This window comes from Elephas maximus, chromosome 15 (assembly GCF_024166365.1).
Source record: "Elephas maximus indicus isolate mEleMax1 chromosome 15, mEleMax1 primary haplotype, whole genome shotgun sequence".
NCBI classification, from domain to species: Eukaryota; Metazoa; Chordata; class Mammalia; order Proboscidea; family Elephantidae; genus Elephas; species Elephas maximus.
The window spans coordinates 69,931,863-69,951,500 of NC_064833.1; the positions used below are offsets into that span (position 1 = coordinate 69,931,863).

General features: G+C 39.0%; 1 protein-coding gene across 1 annotated transcript in view; it reads left to right on the forward strand.

Annotated features, from left to right (window-relative positions):
* Window positions 1-19,638, forward strand: part of TRPA1 (transient receptor potential cation channel subfamily A member 1) — a 76,662-nt gene that overhangs the window by 36,778 nt on the left and 20,246 nt on the right. The window contains exons 13-21 of the mRNA XM_049853928.1: window positions 2,734-2,848; window positions 3,795-3,961; window positions 5,659-5,752; window positions 8,851-8,910; window positions 9,615-9,713; window positions 13,685-13,755; window positions 14,268-14,430; window positions 15,186-15,275; window positions 17,268-17,437. Of these exons, the coding sequence (XP_049709885.1) occupies window positions 2,734-2,848; window positions 3,795-3,961; window positions 5,659-5,752; window positions 8,851-8,910; window positions 9,615-9,713; window positions 13,685-13,755; window positions 14,268-14,430; window positions 15,186-15,275; window positions 17,268-17,437 (1,029 nt within the window). The remainder of the gene's footprint in view (window positions 1-2,733; window positions 2,849-3,794; window positions 3,962-5,658; window positions 5,753-8,850; window positions 8,911-9,614; window positions 9,714-13,684; window positions 13,756-14,267; window positions 14,431-15,185; window positions 15,276-17,267; window positions 17,438-19,638) is intronic.

The following is a 19,638-nucleotide window of genomic DNA, read 5'->3' on the forward strand; positions in this document are numbered from 1 at the left end:
GTTCGATGAGCATCTTGAATAGATGTCCTTTCATCTTTCATAATGCCAGGGAAATTTTCTGCCAACAGATCTTCAACTATTCTCTCTGTATTTTCTGTTATCCCTCCCTGTTCTGGGACTCCAATCACACACAAGTTATTCTTCTTGATAGAGTCCCACGTGACTCTTAGGGTTTCTTCATTTTTCTAAATTCTTTTATCTGATTTTTCTTCAACTATATTGGTGTCAATTGCCTTATCCTCCACCTCCCCCGCTCTGCACTCCAATTGCTTGATTCTGCTCCTCTGACTTCCTATTGAGTTGTCTAATTCTGTAATTTTACTGTTAATCTTTTGGATTTCTGAATGCTGTCTCTCTATGGATTCTTGCAGCTTATTAATTTTTCCACTATGTTTTTGAATAATCTTTTTGATTTCTTCAACAGCTTTATCAGTGTGTTCCTTGGCTTTTTCTGTAGATTGCTTTATTTCATTTCTGAGGTCATCCCTGATGTCTTGAAGTGTTCTGTATATTAGTTTTTTATATTCGGCATCTGGCAATTCCAGGATTGTATCTTCATTTGGGAAAGATTTTGGTTCTTTAATTTGAAGATTTGTAGAAGCAATCATGGTCTGCTTCTTTATGTGGTTTGATATCGACTGCTGTCTCCGAGCCATCTATAAGATATTGTAATGATTTATATTTGCTCACTGAGTCTTATCTTGTTTTGTTTTGCTTCAGTATACCCAGATGGGCTACTAGATTGAGCTGTCTTGATTGTTGTAGCCTTTGAATAACTCATGTCCTATTACCAGCTGGTTTGGGCTGTTACCAGATATGTAAGCCTAAGAATCCATTCACTATTCTTGAGTAGAATCAGCTTAGGTGTTCTGATTTTGGGTCACCAAGTGTGTGGTGTAGACTGTCACCTATTAACTTAGAGTAGTAGTGGTGATAGTTGTGTGCACCAGATTCTAGTAGTGGCAGGGGGTCATACTCCAAGGAAGGCAGGATGCTGACAGCCTTCCCTGACGTGCCAGTGAGGTAGGTGTGTCTCTATTCCTAAAGCACTTTGGTGGGTGGGCTCTGCCGCAGCTGTACCTTAGGCACCCAATGCTTGTACCTCTAAAGATTGATAGGCTCAGTATCCTCAGACCCCTTTGGCAGGTGGCTAGGTGGTTTGGGTGGAGCTTCAGCCCTCATTTCTCTGCTGTGGATCAGTGAGGACTCTGTTTAATAGGTAGAGATATCAGACCTGGAAAACTTGTCTTTCCAGTGCTCTGCTAAAACAATTACAGTCAGATCTCTATCAGACTTGCCTTTGCATTATAATAGCCACCTTGTTCCCTATAGGGATGAAAGCCAAATACTGTGGATCTTGTATGCTTGGCTGGAGCTGGTTCTGTATTTTTGTTCCAGTTTAGGGAAGTCAGGGAAGGATTTTTCATCCCCGGGCTGTTAGTAGCTGCTTCTCTCAGGCCAGGAGCATGCGTTAGGAAAAAAAAAAAAACCCACAGAGCACTTCACTCCCTAGCCCAGGAAATTCCAATGTTAATGAAGCCACCTGGGGCAGGGAGGGGAGGGATCAGATAGATAGGAGAGAGTAGCACCCAGCAATATAGACAAAGTTACTTACCTTGCTTGGTGATGACTGTTTTATCTGAGATTCCTGAGGCGGTGTGTAGCCTGTGTGCACTGGCTGGGTCGAGATTGCCCCCGAGGGTCAGGCCTGCATCCCATGCTTGTGTCGTCTCAGAAGCCGTGGTCAGCTTCTCTGCTCCTAGTCCAAAGCCCAGCACCAAGGTTTCCTGACTGGGACACTGCACTCCAGGCTTCAAAACCAGTCACTGCTTCCCAGTGATTTCTCCTCCTGTCAGCCGCCGTTGTTGTGCTGCCTATGTGCACTGGCTGGGTTTCCCCCGAGGTTACTTCAGGGTGCTAGGGCTGAGTCCCGTGCTTGCGCCCTCTCAGGAAGCTGTGCTCAGCTCCTCTGTGCTTAGTCCAAAGCCAGGCACCAAGGTTTTCTGACTGGGACACTGGCTCCAGGCTCTGAAAACAGTCGCTGCTTCCCCGTGGTTGCTCATTCTCTCGTTAGCTGTGTCAGTGTGCAGCCTGCTTGTGCTGGCTGAGTCTCTACTGAGGTTACCCCAGGGGGTTAGGGGTTAGGGCTATGTCCTGTGCTTGCCCCTTCTCAGTAAGCTGCAATCAGCCCCGCCACTTGGCACCAAGGAACCGCAAGGGCTCAAGGCTGTGGAGGGGGATGCTGGTTCCGGAAGTGGTCGCTGCTTCAGGGCCCAACTTTTCACTCCCCTGTCACTCAGGTCAATTCTTTAGATCTGTGTTTGATGGTCAGTGTTCGTAGATTGTCACGTATGTGATCAATTCAATTGTTTTTCCAAGTGTTTGTTGCAAGAGGGATCCGCGGTAGCTTCTACCTAGTCAACCATCTTGGCCCCACCTCCATATGTTCATATTTTAACCCACTAAATAGATATGTCTGAAACACACCTCGGGTAGCTCATTTAAGACAATTGGGCTTGAAAATTGCTGATTTATTAGAAATGGTCAGACAGCAATAGGTTTGGTTTGGTTTTGGTTTTAATAAATATTTCATTGCTAGGTCTCAATTATGCGTTTTATTTTTTTGTCATCAGACCCGCCTTTCAGATTACTGAGCCAAGTGGCATCACTTCCCATCTTCCGTCTGTAAAGTATATGTACATATGCAAACATCTTTCCTTAACCCTTTCACAGTGACCACAATGGCTGGACTGCTTTGCATCATGCTTCTATTGGCGGGTACACTCAGACCATGAAGGTCATCCTTGATACCAACTTGAAGTGCACAGATCAGCTAGATGAAGAAGGGGTATGTACTGTGTTCCTCCTATCGACCCCAAATTCTAGCATAGAACAAACTTCCAGAATTGTAACAAAGACTTCTTCTTAGATACCCTCTTCCCTTCTCTGCCTCATTCCCAGCCATTTTGGGGGTTCTTAACACCCAGAATCTTGGAATGGGGAATGAGTAGCAGGGAAGAGAATAAGGAGAATTCCAAAGGTTGGGCCCATGCCGAGAACCCTTTGCCAGTCTAGCAGAGGACCATCCACAGACCTGTGCAGACTGGTGAGAAAACTTCCAGCTATCCCTGGCCATCTAAGAATGATGAAGAGGGCAGGATGAGTTTTCAATGAAACTATATGTGTTTGATTTGAAGAACTGTCCCTCCTTTTGCTATTATGCCCTTTTATAGGAGAGTGAGAGTATTGAAATGTATGTTCTTTCATGAAATGATGGAGATGGAAAAGTATAGTTGCTTTTTTTTTTTTTTTTAATGTTCTTATGTGTCAAAACTAAAAATTGGCAACCTAATAACAATCTCCCTCTCTTTTTTTTTAATCTGGAAACTTCTTCTCTAAAAAAAAAAATAGATGATAAATCTCCCAGGAATCTTCTCTTTGTGTTCACTCTAGCATCTCTACCCCCAGAGTATGTCCTTTGTCATTTTAGAATCATCCCACTGCAAAAACAAAGCAAAACTGAACATGGAAATTCACACATACAGGCCCTCTTCCCCCCACTTACCACCATATTTGAACTATTTTTTTTTTTTTCTAGTGTCATCATCGAGTAAGCTTATTATTTTGAATCCAGGTTCTGAACACCAGTTGTCAATTTTGTGTATGCAGCATTAAATTGTTAGTTTTTCTAATGCTTTCTTTGAAACAATTCAACAATGAAACAAGGCAGTAAAGTAACCAAGCGATGGTTAGCCATTGTCACTGCATTTTCTGTGTTCTGTTCTCTCTAAAAGAACACTGCGCTTCACTTCGCTGCAAGGGAAGGCCATGCCAAAGCCGTTACACTTCTCCTGAGCTACGATGCTGAAATCGTCCTAAACAAGCAGGATGCCTCCTTCTTGCATGTTGCAATTCACAATAGGAGGAAGGAGGTGGTTCTTACCACCATCAGGAACAAAAGGTATGCTGCCTTATTGTCCAGTATCATTAGTATTTTCTGACATGAGTGATGGTTCACAACCTCACAGGAAATAAAAGAGAGAAAAAAGAATAATTTTTATCATAAATTTAAAAATTTATCATAGGTTTAAAAATGCCATTTGTTTACATAAATGATTTAGTTAACATTTTGGGTAACAACAGACAAGTTGCTTAACCTCTTTGATCTTCGGTTTTCATTTCCAATACATAAAAAAAAAAAAAATACATGAGAGGTAAGTATTAACCTTGGTAGCACTTTTGTGAGACTCAGGAGTTCGTGCACTATAACCTCCCGCACCACGGTCATTGTTAAGTAAATTCTGCCCCATCCTACCTGAAATTGCCCCACACTCTGTCTTAGAAGGAGTACAACCAGAACGCTCCTTAGAGGCAAGGATGGCAAGACTTCATCTCACATACTTTGGACATGTTATCAGGAGGGACCAGTCCTTGGAGAAGAACACCCTGCTTGGTAAAGTAGATGGTCAGTGAAAAAGAGGAAGACCCTCAACGAGATGGATTGACACAGTGGCTGCAACAATGAGCTCAAACATAGCAACGATTGTGAGGATGGTGCAGGACAGAGCAATGTTGTACATAGGGTTGCTATGAGTCAGAACCAACTGGACGGCACCTAATAACAACAACTTATGCCAACAGAAACCCTAAAAGTGGATGTTGGTGCCATCTAATGAAATTTTTCTTAACACATGATCTTTCGTGGTTGTTGGTTTTTAAACCATACTCTAAGGATTTTTAATGACAGAGCCGGAGGGTAATTTTTCCCATTTCTCATACACAAGGTTTTCTATATAATCACAGGTAGATAAGTGCAAGGGCCCAGCGTCATCCAATAGAAGACAGAGAGATGGACACCCTCACAACCAAGGTGTATCATTTTGAGCATGGGCAGTCTCAAGAAACCCCTGCTGATCATTAGTTTGAAACACTAGTTGATGCATGTGTGCAACCAGAAGTTCTCTGGCGATAGTGCAGATATTCTAGATGGATTTTACTGACAGAGTTAATGGAAAATTTGTCTGGCTGTTTTTAGAACCAGCTTCCTAACACATAGACAAGATCTTGGAGATAAAAAAGCTCTTCTTTGCTTCCTGTTGCAGATTTATCCCCTTTTTAATAATGTAGGCACATTCTTATCCCATCCAACTGAATAAGGATGACAAGAAGGGGAAATCTCTTCAGTGTTCTGGCAGAGTTTATCCTTACTAATGTACATGACACATGTTATTCTGTCATTTAATTCCATGCATAATGCACACATTGATTACGTATTAAGTATTATGTGCACAGTACAATGCTGCTGAAATACGTATGTGAATGTGGGTATCTCTACCCAACACAGTCAGCTCTGAAAGTACATACGATTTCATGACTTCAAGAGGAAAAGAAGACGAAAGCCTGCCTTCTTTGGAAGGCATTTAGGGAAAGAGAACAGTGATTATAACAGCCATCCTGGAATTTGCCTGTATTCCTAATGTCCACTAATGAACAAGGATCCCATTTATGGATTGACCTTGGTTGGAACCAGTGTGTGATCATTACATTGTGAGTGAACTAAAATTTAGGTTTTTTCTGAAAATGTAATCTTGAGGTTTATCTGGTACCTTCATCATTGTGCAGAACAGATCAATACTTGTGTTTGTTTGTTTTTAATAGATGGGAAGAATGCCTTAAGACTTTTAGCCATTATTCTCAAAGTAATAAATGTCCCATCACAGAAATGGTGGAATACCTCCCTGAATGCATGAAAGTAAGTTCTCCAAACAAGATCTCTTCTAGGTACATGCCTGGCATATAATATGTGAGAATTTATTGTTGTAATCACAAACTAAATTTCCGTCTTGACATAATGTTTCTAGTTTTCCATAGGCTTTAAGGGATGTTAGCCAATAAGTATTTACCGAGGATCTATCTGGTTTTTTTTTTTTTTTAATTTGGTTTAAAGAATCCTACTAGTGGCTATGTGGAATATAAAAAAAATATAGGAAATGGATTTCCTATTCAGACTATCCAAGGCTAGAGCAGAGATCAGACTGGTGGCTGCTGGCTGAATGAAGCCTATGGGCATGTTTTCTTTGATAGGTGTGTTGTTGTTGTTTCAAATTGGTGTTAATTGCTAACACTTAAAACTAGGACACTTATCTTAGGATCCAGATATCTGGCTTCCTGTAAAAATCATATCTAGTGACTGGGGCTACCTTCTTACAAGTCAAGGATCTGAGAAGCAACTGCTTCCTGAAGATGAGCGAGCACTCTCCCATGGCCACACCCCACCTCTGCCTTTTGTATACCCAGCTCTAAGGCTTAGCGTTAGTTGCCACATATTGTCATCCTGGTGCAATTCCTTTACTTATAATAGAGAGATATTTCTCTGTAGCTGCCTCTATGAAAAGAGCAAAGGTAAAAGCCAGCCCAAGGAGAACCAATGTTTCAAGAACAGTAGAAAGGAGCTCTTATACTTGGCATGGTTCATTCAGTTATATTACCTGCCCCATGTCTGCAGGCATGTGAACATGTGACTCCCTGTGCTAGAATAAACATACACCTGACCCCCTTCCAGGCAGACACTTAGCTGAGCACATGAGTGTTAAAGGGATGCAGATAAAAGGCCCTCTGGGAAAGCTGAGATTTGAGGATTGTGACAGACATAGAATGACCAAGAAAAGGGAATGACTGGACATTCAAGGGGAGACATATGTTCAAAAACAGATTAGAACACCATGTTTGGAGCCTGCGAGCCATGGGATTTAATCTTGGCTGTGCCTCTTGCTGGGCCACTTTATCCAAGCCATTTTACTTCTCTGAGCTTCATTTTCTATTTTCTTTACCTCTAAAGCAGCGATGCTGATAACAATCTTGCAAAGTGGTTACAAAATTAGACGTAAAATATATAGTGTTCAGGATAATGGTTGGCACACATCATACCCCTGACTATTTTGATGCTACTTCTGAGTCGGAATCAACTTGATGGCAACGGCTTTATGATTACTACTGCTGCTACGACTCCTACAACTATTAGTACTGGCACCGTTGTTTTTATTTATTCAATAAGCACTTATAATATGCTGTTTTATGTGCATTTTTTTTCTTTATGATGTCTGGTGGAAACTGGGTCCAGTCTGGTGCAGAGACGGCATGCAGATAGCTTTTTAGGTGCATGTATCTCATTTTTTTTTATCTCAACAAAAGCACATGAATATTAAGGGTTGAAAATTCATTAATGAATAATCAGACATACAGGCAGAGTTATATATAATGATGTTCCCTGCCGCATTATTTATAATAGAAAAAATATGTTAAAAATATTCACATAAGAAAAAGACCTGAAGAAATTATGCTAAAATGTTAACAAGAATTACGTTGGTTGTGGGATTATGATTTTCTTTTCTTCTTTATAATCTGTTGCCATTGAGTCAATTCTGACTCATAGCGACCCTGTAAGACAGAGTAGAACTGCCCCGTAGGGCTTCCAAGGAGTAGCTGGTGGATTCAAACTGCCGACCTTTTGGTTAGCAGCCAAACAGTTAACCACTGCACCATGAGGGCTCCATTTCTTCTGTATACTACTATATATTTTCTAGTTAGGTTTCTATAGTGATTAGTATTACTTTAATGTTGTGAATATTTCTTCAGTAAAATAAGGCAACTTAGATGACTTTCAGTTTAGGCTCACAACCCTCATTTGAATTACTTATACAGCCTTTCTGAAAATAAGTCATTCAGTTGCTTTTGTAAAACACCCCGAGGCAACCCATTGTTTATTGTACCTGTGCTGATTATGACAAAGTTCTCAAACTATAAAATCACAACTGCCTCCCTGGTTCTGCCTTGCAAAGCACTACTGACTAGTCTTTATTTTCCATAGTAGTCCTTCAAATATTTGATGATACCTATTAATGTCATCAATACTGCTGGCTCAGTTGCCAGCACAGTCTTCCTTAAAACTTTCTGAGTTCCTACCATGGTGTCTGGAACTGGACCAGGGCCTCAGCACCCACCAGATGAGGCTGATTGCTGTTTCTTCCCTTCAGGGTACTGTCCAACCCTCTACCCCTTCATCTTGTAAGTAGGGTCCTTTGATGCTCCAGGAGCTCCTAGAAGCATTGATGGGGTTGTTCTGGGGCTTGTGTCCAGTCCCAGTTCTAGGAGGGCCATATGGCTAGTGTGGTATTTTCTTTCTGAAAATGTTTATGTAGTCAGGATCTCCATCAAAATATTTGCCCAAGGCGCCACAAGCCTTAGGGATGGCCCAATTGCTCCTATAAGTGTTCTCTTCCTGAGTATACATCTAGAGGACCTTCAGATATTTCTTGTTACAACATCTCTTCCTACCATCTTGTCCACCCCGCTCTGGACACATGCTTTGTACTGTTGCTTACAAGTGTGATGCAGAAGCAAACACAGTACTCCAGGTCCAAGCAATTCAAAAGATGGGACTTAGCCCATAGAAAGAACCCAGTGCTAAGCTGAAAAGTCTTGATTAGAGACAGTAAGTTGTCATCCTAAGACGGTTAGCAAAGGAATCCTTAATACTTGTGTGTTCTCTAGAAGCCCTAAAATATATCAAATCAGAGGCAAAAATAATCTGTTACCCAAATTTTAGTAAATACAGCTTTATTCTCATTCTCATGGTTTTTTCTGAATCACTTGGTACCTCTGTCTCATGCAGTGCTAATTGTAACGCTATTTTCAAACTTGTTCCTGCATCACATGGATTATAATTTGTCCCTGAGCTGAAAGAAGTAAAGGAAAGGGGACATTTTGCATGTTATTTTAGAAATAGACAATATCCTGTGTCATATTTAGTCTCCGGCCCAAGTATTTTAACTGATTTATGCTGTCCCAAAGGTACTTCTGGATTTCTGCATGTTACACTCCACTGAAGACAAGTCATGTCGAGACTACCATGTAAGTTTATTTTATCGTAATGGTTTGAAGTTTATCATAGTTCTTTGAAGAATTTAAAAAATAATATTACTATAGTTTCAGTTTCAAAAGATGGTAATTCCTGGTTTTATTTGTTGTGTTATTATATTATCTACTTCTGAGGGAATTTTTCCCCTTTGATATTTAGTTTTCCCTCAGCATTTTAATTGTCCTTAATAGTATTATTCAGGGTTATTTTTAATCTTTCTGTCTTCTTAGGGAGCTCTGGTGGCACAATGGTTGAGAGTTTGGCTGCTAACCAAATGGTCAGCAGTTCAAATCCACCAGTCGCTCCTTGCAAACCCTATGAGGCAGTTCTACTCTGTTGTATAGGGTCACTATGAGTCGGAATCCACTCAAAGGCAATGGGTTTTTTGGTTTTTATATTTTCTTAGGTTGTTTCATCTGAAGAATATAATTCTAAAAGATCTATGTGCTCTTTTGAGAATCCATCTTTTTCCATAGCTATGAGTTAATAAGCAATGAAATAACAGCTTTTCAGTATTCTTTTTTTTAAACTAAAATATGCAATAATTTAATTTAACTTTTCTCCAGATGAAATGGCTCAACTTTATTTAAATCACTTAATTTTCAACAAAATTGTAGGCTTGTGTATTTGGTTTTCCAAGAACAACTTTTACTGTCTATACTAAATATAATTTTTAAAACCTTTATATCTTCTACAGATCGAGTATAATTTCAGATATCTCCAATGTCCACTAGAGCTCACCAAAAAAATAACTCCTGTAAAGGACGTTACATATGAGCCTCTTGCAACACTCAATGTAAGTCCAGTGTTTTCAGTATCCAGGTAGTTTCTGCATGCAAAGTTTTGGTATCATAGTCCCAAAGCTGATGGAGATGGAAGGGGCCTAGAGAAATTTCCAGTTTTATAGCTGTATGTCTGTGTATGCCATGTAGCTCAACCCTTCATTCTTTAGTAAAGAAAGCAACCGTTCTCTATAATGGCTGTATTTGATCCTCCTAAAGTCCACACTCTTTGTCACATCAGTCCTAATGGTCACATCAGACCTGCCTCAATTGAGTTTCCATGTAAAACAGGAACAGTACAGGGCTGACAATCCATAGCTTAGTGCTTGTCCCCCATCCCCGTCCACCTTAAATGTAGGGTTATGGATTGAATTATGTCCCCCCAAAATCTGTGTTGTAAATCCTGACCTCAATGCCCATGGTTATAATCCCATTTGGGAATGGAATGTCTTTGTTATGTTAATGAGGCAGGATTAGTATGGGGTGTGTCTTGAGTCCATCTCTTTTGAGATCTAAAAGAGATTCAATAAGCAAGCTAGGGAGCAGAGTTGGGGGAAGATTAATGCCAAGCCACATGGAGATCTCCAAAGAACCAGGAAACAAGGTGAAGAGAGAAGAACCTTCTGCCAGAGCCGACAGAGAGGGAAAGCCTTCCCCTCGAGTTGGCACCCTAAATTCAGACTTCTAGCCTCCTAAACTGTGAGGAAAATAAATTTTTGTTTGTAAAAGCCAACCGCTTGTGGTATTTCTGTTATAGCAGCACTAGATAACAAAAGGAATACACAGAGTCACTGTACCAAAAAGAATTGGTTGACGTTTAGCCATTTTAGGAGGTAGCATATGGTCAAGAACTGATGATGATATTGAAGGAAGAAGTCCAAGCTGCACTGAAGGCATGGATGAAAAACAAGGCTCCAAGAATTGACAGAATACCAGTTGAGATGTTTCAACAAATAGATGTGCTAGAAGCTCTCACTCATCTATGCCAAGAAATTTGGAAGACCTCTAGCCAATCAACTAGAAGAGATCCATATTTGTGCCCATTACAAATAGAGGTTATCCAACAGAATCAGGAAATTATTGAATAATATCATTAATATCACAAGCAAATACAATTTTACTGAAGATAATTCAAAAATGTTTGCAGCAGTATGTCAACAGGAAATTGCCAGAAATTCAAGCTGAATTCAGAAGAGGACATGGAAGGAGAGATATCATTAGTGATGTTAGCTGAATCTTGGCTGAAAGCAGAGAATACCAGAAAGATGTTTACCTGTGTTTTATTGACTATGCAAGGGCGTTCAGCTTCGTGGATCATAACAAATTATGGTTACATTGTGAAGAATGAGAATCCCAGAACACTTAATTGTGCTCTTGAAGAACCTGTACTTAGATCAAGAAGCAGTAGTTGGAACAGAAGGGGATACTGCATGGTTTAAAGTCAGGAAAGGTATGCATCACTGTTGTGTCCTTTCACCATACTTATTCAATCTGTATGCTGAGCAAGTAATCTGAGAAACTGGATTATATGAAGAAGAATTCAGCATCAGGATTGGAGGAAGACTCGCTAACAACCTAAAATATGCAGATGAGACAGCCTTGCTTGCTGAAAACGAAGAGGACTTGAAGCACTTACTGATGAAGATCAAAGACCACAGCCTTCAGTATGGATTACACCTCAACATCAGGAAAACAAAAATCCTCACAACTAGACCAGTAAGCAACATCATGATAAATAAAAGATTGAAGTTGTCAAGGATTTCACTTTACTTGAATCCACAATCAGTGCCCATGGAAGCAGCAGTCAAGGAATCAAACGGGCAAATCTGCTGCAAAAGACCTCTTGAATCATTTGGTGACCCAATTATTTTCTGCTTTGAGTTTTTTGATGATACCATGTATTTCCATCAATGGACACATGCTGAATCATTGGGCATGTCTGAATTTTTGTTAGGTAATATGGATTTTTTTTTCATACCCCCTCTTACAAGCCTACTCTAAGTGTTTAGTGGTACATATAAAGTACCACTAATTATACCCCAGAGCTCCTTCTGGAGTCTACTGGTACATATGTGTAACAAATTAAAATTTTCTTTTTTTTTTCCCTACCAAAAGTTCAGACATGTCATATAATACCCTGTAAAAGTAGTGCTTTGTGGCACACACCATTTTCTTCAGTTTCAAACAGTCATAAAGGCACCTGCCTCATAGTGGCATACATTATCAGTGATACAGCAGCTTTCCAACAAACCCCAGAGGCTGCAAAAGTTCATGCTCACTATATGTACTGCTGGGCACAAAACGGTTTAAAGTGTTAAACAGCAAAGACGTCACTTTGAAGACTAAGGTGCACGTGAATCAAGCTGTGGTATTTTCAATAACCCCATATGCGTGTAAAAGCTAGACAATAAATAAGGAAGATTGAAAAAGAATTGATACCTTTGGATTATGGTGTTGGCAAAGAATATTGAATTTACCATGGAGTACTAGAAGGACAAACAAATCTGTCTTGAAAAAGTACAGCCAGAATTCTCCTTAGAAGCAGGGATGATGAGACTTCCGTTCATGTACTTGAAACATGTTATGAGACGGGACCAGTCCCTGGAGAAGAACGTCATGCTTGGTAAAGTACAGGGTCAGCAAAAAAGAGAGACCCTCAACAAGATGGATTGACACAGCAGCTGAACAATGGGCTCAAACATAGCAATGATTGTGAGGATGGCACAGGACTGGGCAATGTTTCATTCTGTTGTACGTGGGGTAGCTATGAGTTGGAATCAATTCGATGGCACAAAGCAGCAACAATTGTTGAGTGAACAAGAAAGCATACAGTATGATTTCAAGTATGTGGCATTCTGGAAGAGACGAAACTGTAGAGACAATTACAAAGATCAGTGAATGCCAGGGGTTCAGGGGGAGGTGGGGAGGGATAAATAATAGGTGGAGCACAGAGCATTTTTAGGACCATGAAACTATTCTGTATAATACCATAATGGAACACATGACATTATGCATTCATCAAAACTCACAGAACTGTATAACACAGAGTGAACCCTAATGTAAACTATGGTCTTTAGTTAATAATAATGTATTAATAATAGTTCACTGATTGTAACAAATGTACCATACCAATGTGAGACAGTAATAATAGGAGAAACAGTGTGTAGCTGGGAAGGGGGCTGTATTAGAACTCTGTCATTTCTCAACAATTGTTCTGTAAACCTAAAATTGCTCTAAAGAAGGTCTATTTTTTAAAAAAGCAAGTTGAAGACATAATTGGACTAAAAACAAATGCAAAATAAATGTGTGTATTTTCTATGGTTTATATATTAGTTTCTGCACACACATGTTTATATGTAGAAATACAGGAAAAGATTAGGAAGGATACACAACAAATTAAAGATGATGATACTTCTGGGGAATGGAGTGGGGCCTGGGATTGGCGGTTGGATGTGGTGAGAACTCTGGACTTACGTTTTGATATTTTAAAAAAGAATGCCCTTATACATTTTTTGAATAATTAAAAACTAATTTTGAAATAGATACTGGTTCTCAATAGCTCTCATAAAAATTTATAATCTAAAGATGAATTTAACTACTCTTGATATAGACTCTACTATTTAAACCCCTTCTAGAAAGATAAACCTGAATTCCTTCAAGTACAGGAATTTATAACTCTTGCTTATTTATCTTTAATGCCCTTTCCAGTTGTAATCTTGTATATGATTAAAAAATGTATGTTATCTCAACTAGCCAAACATCAAAGAACACAAACTGACTCAAATAATTGCATCTGTATAAAGTCATGATCTCTAGCTAGTGAGTTTTAAAAATTATTCTTGAAATCATTTTTAATTTTTTAAATTTTCTAAAGTAAGCAGTGTCGCTTTCATAATAATATAAAAATAAAGTTATACGCCAGCAGAAAAAGCTTCACTTATACTCAATATTTTAATATGCTTTGTTTTATTGTTCTTATTTTCAGGCAATGGTACAGCATAACCGCATAGAGCTTCTCAACCACCCTGTCTGTAAAGAATATTTATGTATGAAATGGTGGGTATTGAGTAGTATTTCCTTTTTACCAATGCTTTGCTAAATTTATTTAAAAAGTCTTCCAAATTAGTATATTTTAATATTTTGTACTATAGAAAGGAAATGGGTAATACAGGGCAAATTTTGGTATTAAAAATGCTGGCATTGTTTCTCTTTGGCATTAAATATTTTGAGGGGAAATCATCATATAAGACATGAAAAGGCACCCTAAACCCTGTAGATCAGTGGACAACGAGGTGAGAGGTGTTGGCTATGGAAGAGCATGCAGCTTGGGGTCAGAACATATGGGCTAATGTCTCGGCATCTCCATTACATCATGCAAGTCATGTTTGCTCAGAAATTGAGGTTTTTTTCTGAAAATGAAAGAATTAGAAGATTTTCTTGGCTCTAAATTTCAGTGAATGTAACAATGAGATTTCTGAGAGAGATTATAATCACGTGTTCCACAGGCATCATAAGTAAATATTTTTGATTGAAATGAATCAGTTATGATGTGGTTATTTTCTTTCTAGGCTGGCTTATGGGTTTAGAGCCCACATAATAAACCTGGGATCTTACTGTCTTGGTCTCATACCTATGACCTTTCTTGTTATCAGTATAAAGCCAGGAATGGGTTTCAACTCAACTGGAATCATCAATGAAACTAGTAATCATTCAGAAATGTTAGACACCAAGGTATTTTCAACTGTTTTTTTACTTCAGATTTCTAAATAAAAGATTAAAGAAATATTTTGATTTTTTTTTAAATTAGGACTGCTAAACCCATAATAAAATTGAAATATCAGGAATTTGATTATTCTAAGTGTCCTACACAATTCATATGTGGTATCCAATGTCTCCTAAAATCCTTTGTGGAATGAGGAGGAGTATAAATGAATAGTCTGTAAGCTAATTTAATAGGAATTGACATGTGTGAAATACTAGCTTGAATGCTGAAGTACTTAACTTTAAAATAGGTCTATAACAAAGCAGATTTATGGTTGCCGGGGGCGGGGGGCATGAGAAGATGGGGAGCAAGTGTTTGTTTTATGGGTACAGCGTTTGGGGTGATGAAAAGGTTCTGTAACTAGATACTGGTGATGCCTGCACAACGTTGTGAAAGTACTTAATGACACTGAATTGTGTACTTTAAAATGGTCAATTTTATGTTACGTGTAGTTTACCACACAATAAAAAAATGAAATAGGTGCACAAATTCATATTCTTTTAGAATTAAATTGGCAATTTTTGAACATCTTTTAATAGGAAATTATAACGAATATGTGTATCTCTGTGTTTGCCTCAGTAATTTTCTGTTTAAATCAAATGTGGACAGTACTTAGAAAGAGATGAAGCAAAAAATATTTAATAGTGGAAATTATGAAAAAGTTAAAAGTGTTTTATTTTATATCCCTAATAACTACTTGTCTTATACTTTTTTATTGTTGCAGAATTCATATTCTATAAAAGTCTGTATGATATTAGTTTTCTTATCAAGTATATTTGGATATTGCAAGGAAGTGGCCCAAATTTTCCAACAGGTACTTAATACATTTTATATTTCCAAATATTTTAATGTACAGAAAATAAATTAATTGCTAAACTGCTATTTGAAGTATTATGACAGAATAAAATCACATAGCTTGACTAATGTATAGACTAGAAATACTTAGCATCATCTTTTTAGAACATAAAAATCATATTATTTTATGTAATGGTACTGCACATCTGAAAAAGATATTTTTACCAGTTCATGATGGGTGTGTCTGGCTAAAAATGTCCATTATGAATTATTTTCCTGCATTTTCTCTGACTGCAGTTTTAATATTTTGATAACACAATAGTTAGATTTTGACTTTCATCATTTTGAATATAAATGTTTATAAAGGACCTACTTGGCCCAGGACTTCATTTCAAAGGGGTTTTTCCTTGAATTTATGTTAAAACAGTAATGATTTTCTTTTTTTTGCAAAAAAAGTCAAGTCATAATAAAATTTGGGAACTTTCCATAGCATAATTCTTACTTTACACTCCACTTTTCTTAAGTGGGTAAACCGAGTTCAGATCAGACCTGAGGATTAAGTAGATAATGTGGCAGGCCTTGCTGTGGTTGATAAGTGGCCCAGATCCTCCAGTTCTCAGTATGATGGTTTGAAGCCTTTTCTTCTTCTTTGCTTTGTACATTTTTTTGTGACTGTTATTATTATTACTTTTTTTTTTTTAGTTTAGCAAGTTTTTTTTTCTGTAATTGTACTTTAGATGAAGGTTTACAGAACTACTTTCTCATTAAACACTTAGTATACAATGTTTTATGACATTGGCTACCAACCCCACGACATGTCAACACTCTCCCTTCTCAACCTTGGGTTCCCCATTACCAGCTTTCTTGTCCCCTCCTGCCTTCTAGGCCTTACCCCTGGGCTGGTGTGCCCCTTTAGTCTCATTTTGTTTTATGGGCCTGTCTAATCTTTGGCTGAAGGGTGAACCTCAGGAGTGACTTCATTACTGAGCTAAAATGGTGTCCCGGGGCTATACTCACGGGGTTTCTCCAGTCTCGATCAGGCCGGTAAGTCTGGTCTTTTTTGTGAGTTAGAATTTTGTTCTACATTTTTTCTCCAGCTCTGTCCGGGACCCTCTATTGTGATCCCTTGTGTGACTGTTATTTTTTGAGTCATATTCCTTTTTTGCAGCACCTTATTTTCTGTGAAAATTTCCTTTGTTACATTATGTAAGCACATACATATTTGCATTAAAAAATGTTGGTGATAAAAATGCCTTGCACTTGTCTATTATTATACATTCCAAGTACTTTCATGCATGTGTTTTTAGTAAACTGTCACAATTCTGAGAATTAGAACCTATCATTCCATTTCACCTAAATGATTTAGGGATGCCTCTCTTGACATTATTTTAATTTCTTAAAAAAAAGAATTATAGATTATAGTCTAGATTTAACTATTAATTTGCATGATTAATCTATCAGATTTGGTCTCTACATTTTCTTATTGATGGTCAAATGGTCTACTGCCCAGGAAAGCTGACATTCAAAACACAAAATCTTTAAGAATGTCACAATGATTTGTTCTCATTTCCTAAGTAATTCTCAGTACATGTCTCAAACCTCCTTAGAAGTAGGTTGAATTCATATGTCAAGCCCATGTGTATCTGAGGGATCCACACATGTGTGCTTATATAGACAGAAAGATCCCAGGAATTACTGAACCAGCTTGTAGCCCTTGAGAAGCCTTCTTAAAATTGACTGGAGCTCTAGGGAAAGCCCAGAAACTTGTAGGATCTCCTTAGACATCAGACTCCCATAGTGCCGGGTCAATAGACAACACTGGGCCATCACCAACACTGATCCACACCTAAGGGCCCTCAAGTCAGCCCAGAATGGCAGGGTTGGCCCTATGACTTCTCTCCAGCTGGCTGAACTGCCAGAAAAAATGGTGTTACTGGTTACGTATATATAAAACTATCCATAAGAGGCTGGGTCTCTACATGTGGTAATTCTTCATTCTTTTTATCCCCAGAAAAGAAGTTACTTCTGGGATCATAGCAACGCACTTGAATGGATTATCTACACAACAAGCATCATTTTTGTGTTGCCCTTGTTCACTGGTATACCAGCTCATGTGCAGTGGCAGTGTGGAGCAATTGCTATATTCTTCTATTGGATGAACTTCTTACTGTATCTTCAGAGGTGAAACTAGCTTGAATGATTTCCACACCCTTAGGCATTTTTAATATCAAAAGAAACACTACTGCAACTGGCATAAATTTGTAACTGGCTTATTCATCTTTTTCCAGTTGCTTTAAAATGTAAAGATACATTTTATGTTAAGGAAGAGTTCTGGAGTTCAGAGTCTAGACCAGCAATTCTAAACCTTGGCACTACTGACATTTTGGGCTGAAGAAATCTTTGCTGTGGGGACTTGGTCTGTGCATTGTAGAATGTTTAGCAGCATTCCTGGCTTGTACCCAATAGTTGCCAGTAGCCTCCCCACCCAATTTTTTTTTTAATTTTAATTTAATTTTTTTTGTACTTTAGGAAGGTTTACAGAACAAACTACTTTCTCATTAAACAGTTAGCACACATATTGCTGTATGACATTGGTTAACAACCCCACAACATGTCAACACTCTCCCTTCTCGACCTTGGGTTCCCTATTGCTACCTTTCCTGTCGCCTTCTGCCTTCTAGTCCTTGCCCTGGGCTGGTGTGCCCCTTTAGTCTTATTTTGTTTTATGGGCCTGTCTAATCTTTGGCTGAAGGGTGAAACTCAGGAGTGACTTTGTTACTGAGCTACAAGGGTGTCTGCGGGCCATACTCTCAGGGTTTCTCCAGTCTCTGTCAGGCCGGTAAGTGTGGTCTTTTTTGTGTGAGTTAGAATTTTGTTCTACACTTTTTTCCAGCTCCTTTGGGGACCCTATTGTGATCCCTGTCAGAGCAGTCAGTGGTGGTAGCCAGGCACCTTCTAGCAGTACTGGACTTAGTCTGGTGGAGGCCATGGTAGATGTGGCCCATTAGACCTTTGGACTAATCTTTCCTTTGTATGTTTAATTTTCTTCATACTTCCTTGCTCCCCAAGGGGTGAGACCAGTGGAGTATCTTAGATGGCCGCTCACAGGCTTTTAAGACCCCAGATGCTACTCACCAAAGTAGAATGTAGAGCATTTTCTTCATAAACTATGTTATGCCAATTGAGCTAGATGTTCCCCGAGACCATGGTCCCCACAGCCTTCAGCCCAGCAATTCTGTCTCTCAGGGAGTTTGGATGTATCTATGGACCTTCCGTGACCTTGCCTTGGACAAGTTGTGCGGGCTCAAGGGGTGTCCAGGGGCCATACTCTCAGGTTTCTCCAGTCTGTGTCAAACCAGGAAGTCTGATCTTTCTTTGTAAGTTAGAATTTTGTTCTACACTTTTCTCTAGCTCTGTCTGGGACCCTCTATTGAGATCCTTGTCAGAACAGTTGGTGGTGGTAGCTGGGCATCATCCAGTTGTGCTGGACTCAGTCTGGTGGAGGCTGTAGTACTTGTGGACCATTAATCATTTGGACTAATCTTTCCCTTGTCTTTCGTTTTCTTCATTCTCCCTTGCTCCTGACGGGGTGAGACCAGTGGATTATTTTAGATGGCTGCTCACAAGCTTATGAGACCCCAGACGCTACTCACAAAAGTAGAATGTAGGACATTTTCTTTACAAACTATATTATGCCAATTGAGCTAGATGGTCCCCGAGACCATGGTCCCCACAACCCACATCCCAGTAATTTGGTCCCTCAGAGAGTTTGGATGTGTCTGTGGAGCTTCTGTGACCTTGCTTTGTACAAGTTGTGCTGGCTTGCCCGGTGTGTATACTGTCTTACCCTTCACCAAAGTGTCTATTTAGTGTTTTTCTAGCCCTATTTTTTTTTTTTTTTTACCCTACCCTCCTCATAACCATCAAAAATTGTTTCTTTTTGTGTGTAGACCTTTTCATGAGTTTTTACAGTAGTGGTCTCATACAGTATCTGTCCTTTTGTGATTGACTTATTTCACTCAGCATAATGCCCTCCAGATTCATCCATGCTATGAGATGCTTCGAAAATTCATTATTGTTCTTCATGGTGGCATAATACTTCATTGTATGTATGTACCATAGTTTGTTTATCCATTCATCTGTTGATGGGCATCTAGGTTGTTTCCATCTTTTTGGTATTGTGAACAATGCTGCAGTGAACACAGGTGTGCGTATGTCTATTCATGTGACGACTCCTGTTTCTCTAGGATATAGTCCTAGGAGTGGGATTGCTGGATCATATGATATTTCTATTTCCAGCTTTGTAAGGAAGCACTATATTTTTTCCAAAATGGTTGTATCATTTTGCATTCCCACCAGCAGTGCCTAAGAGCTCCAGTCTC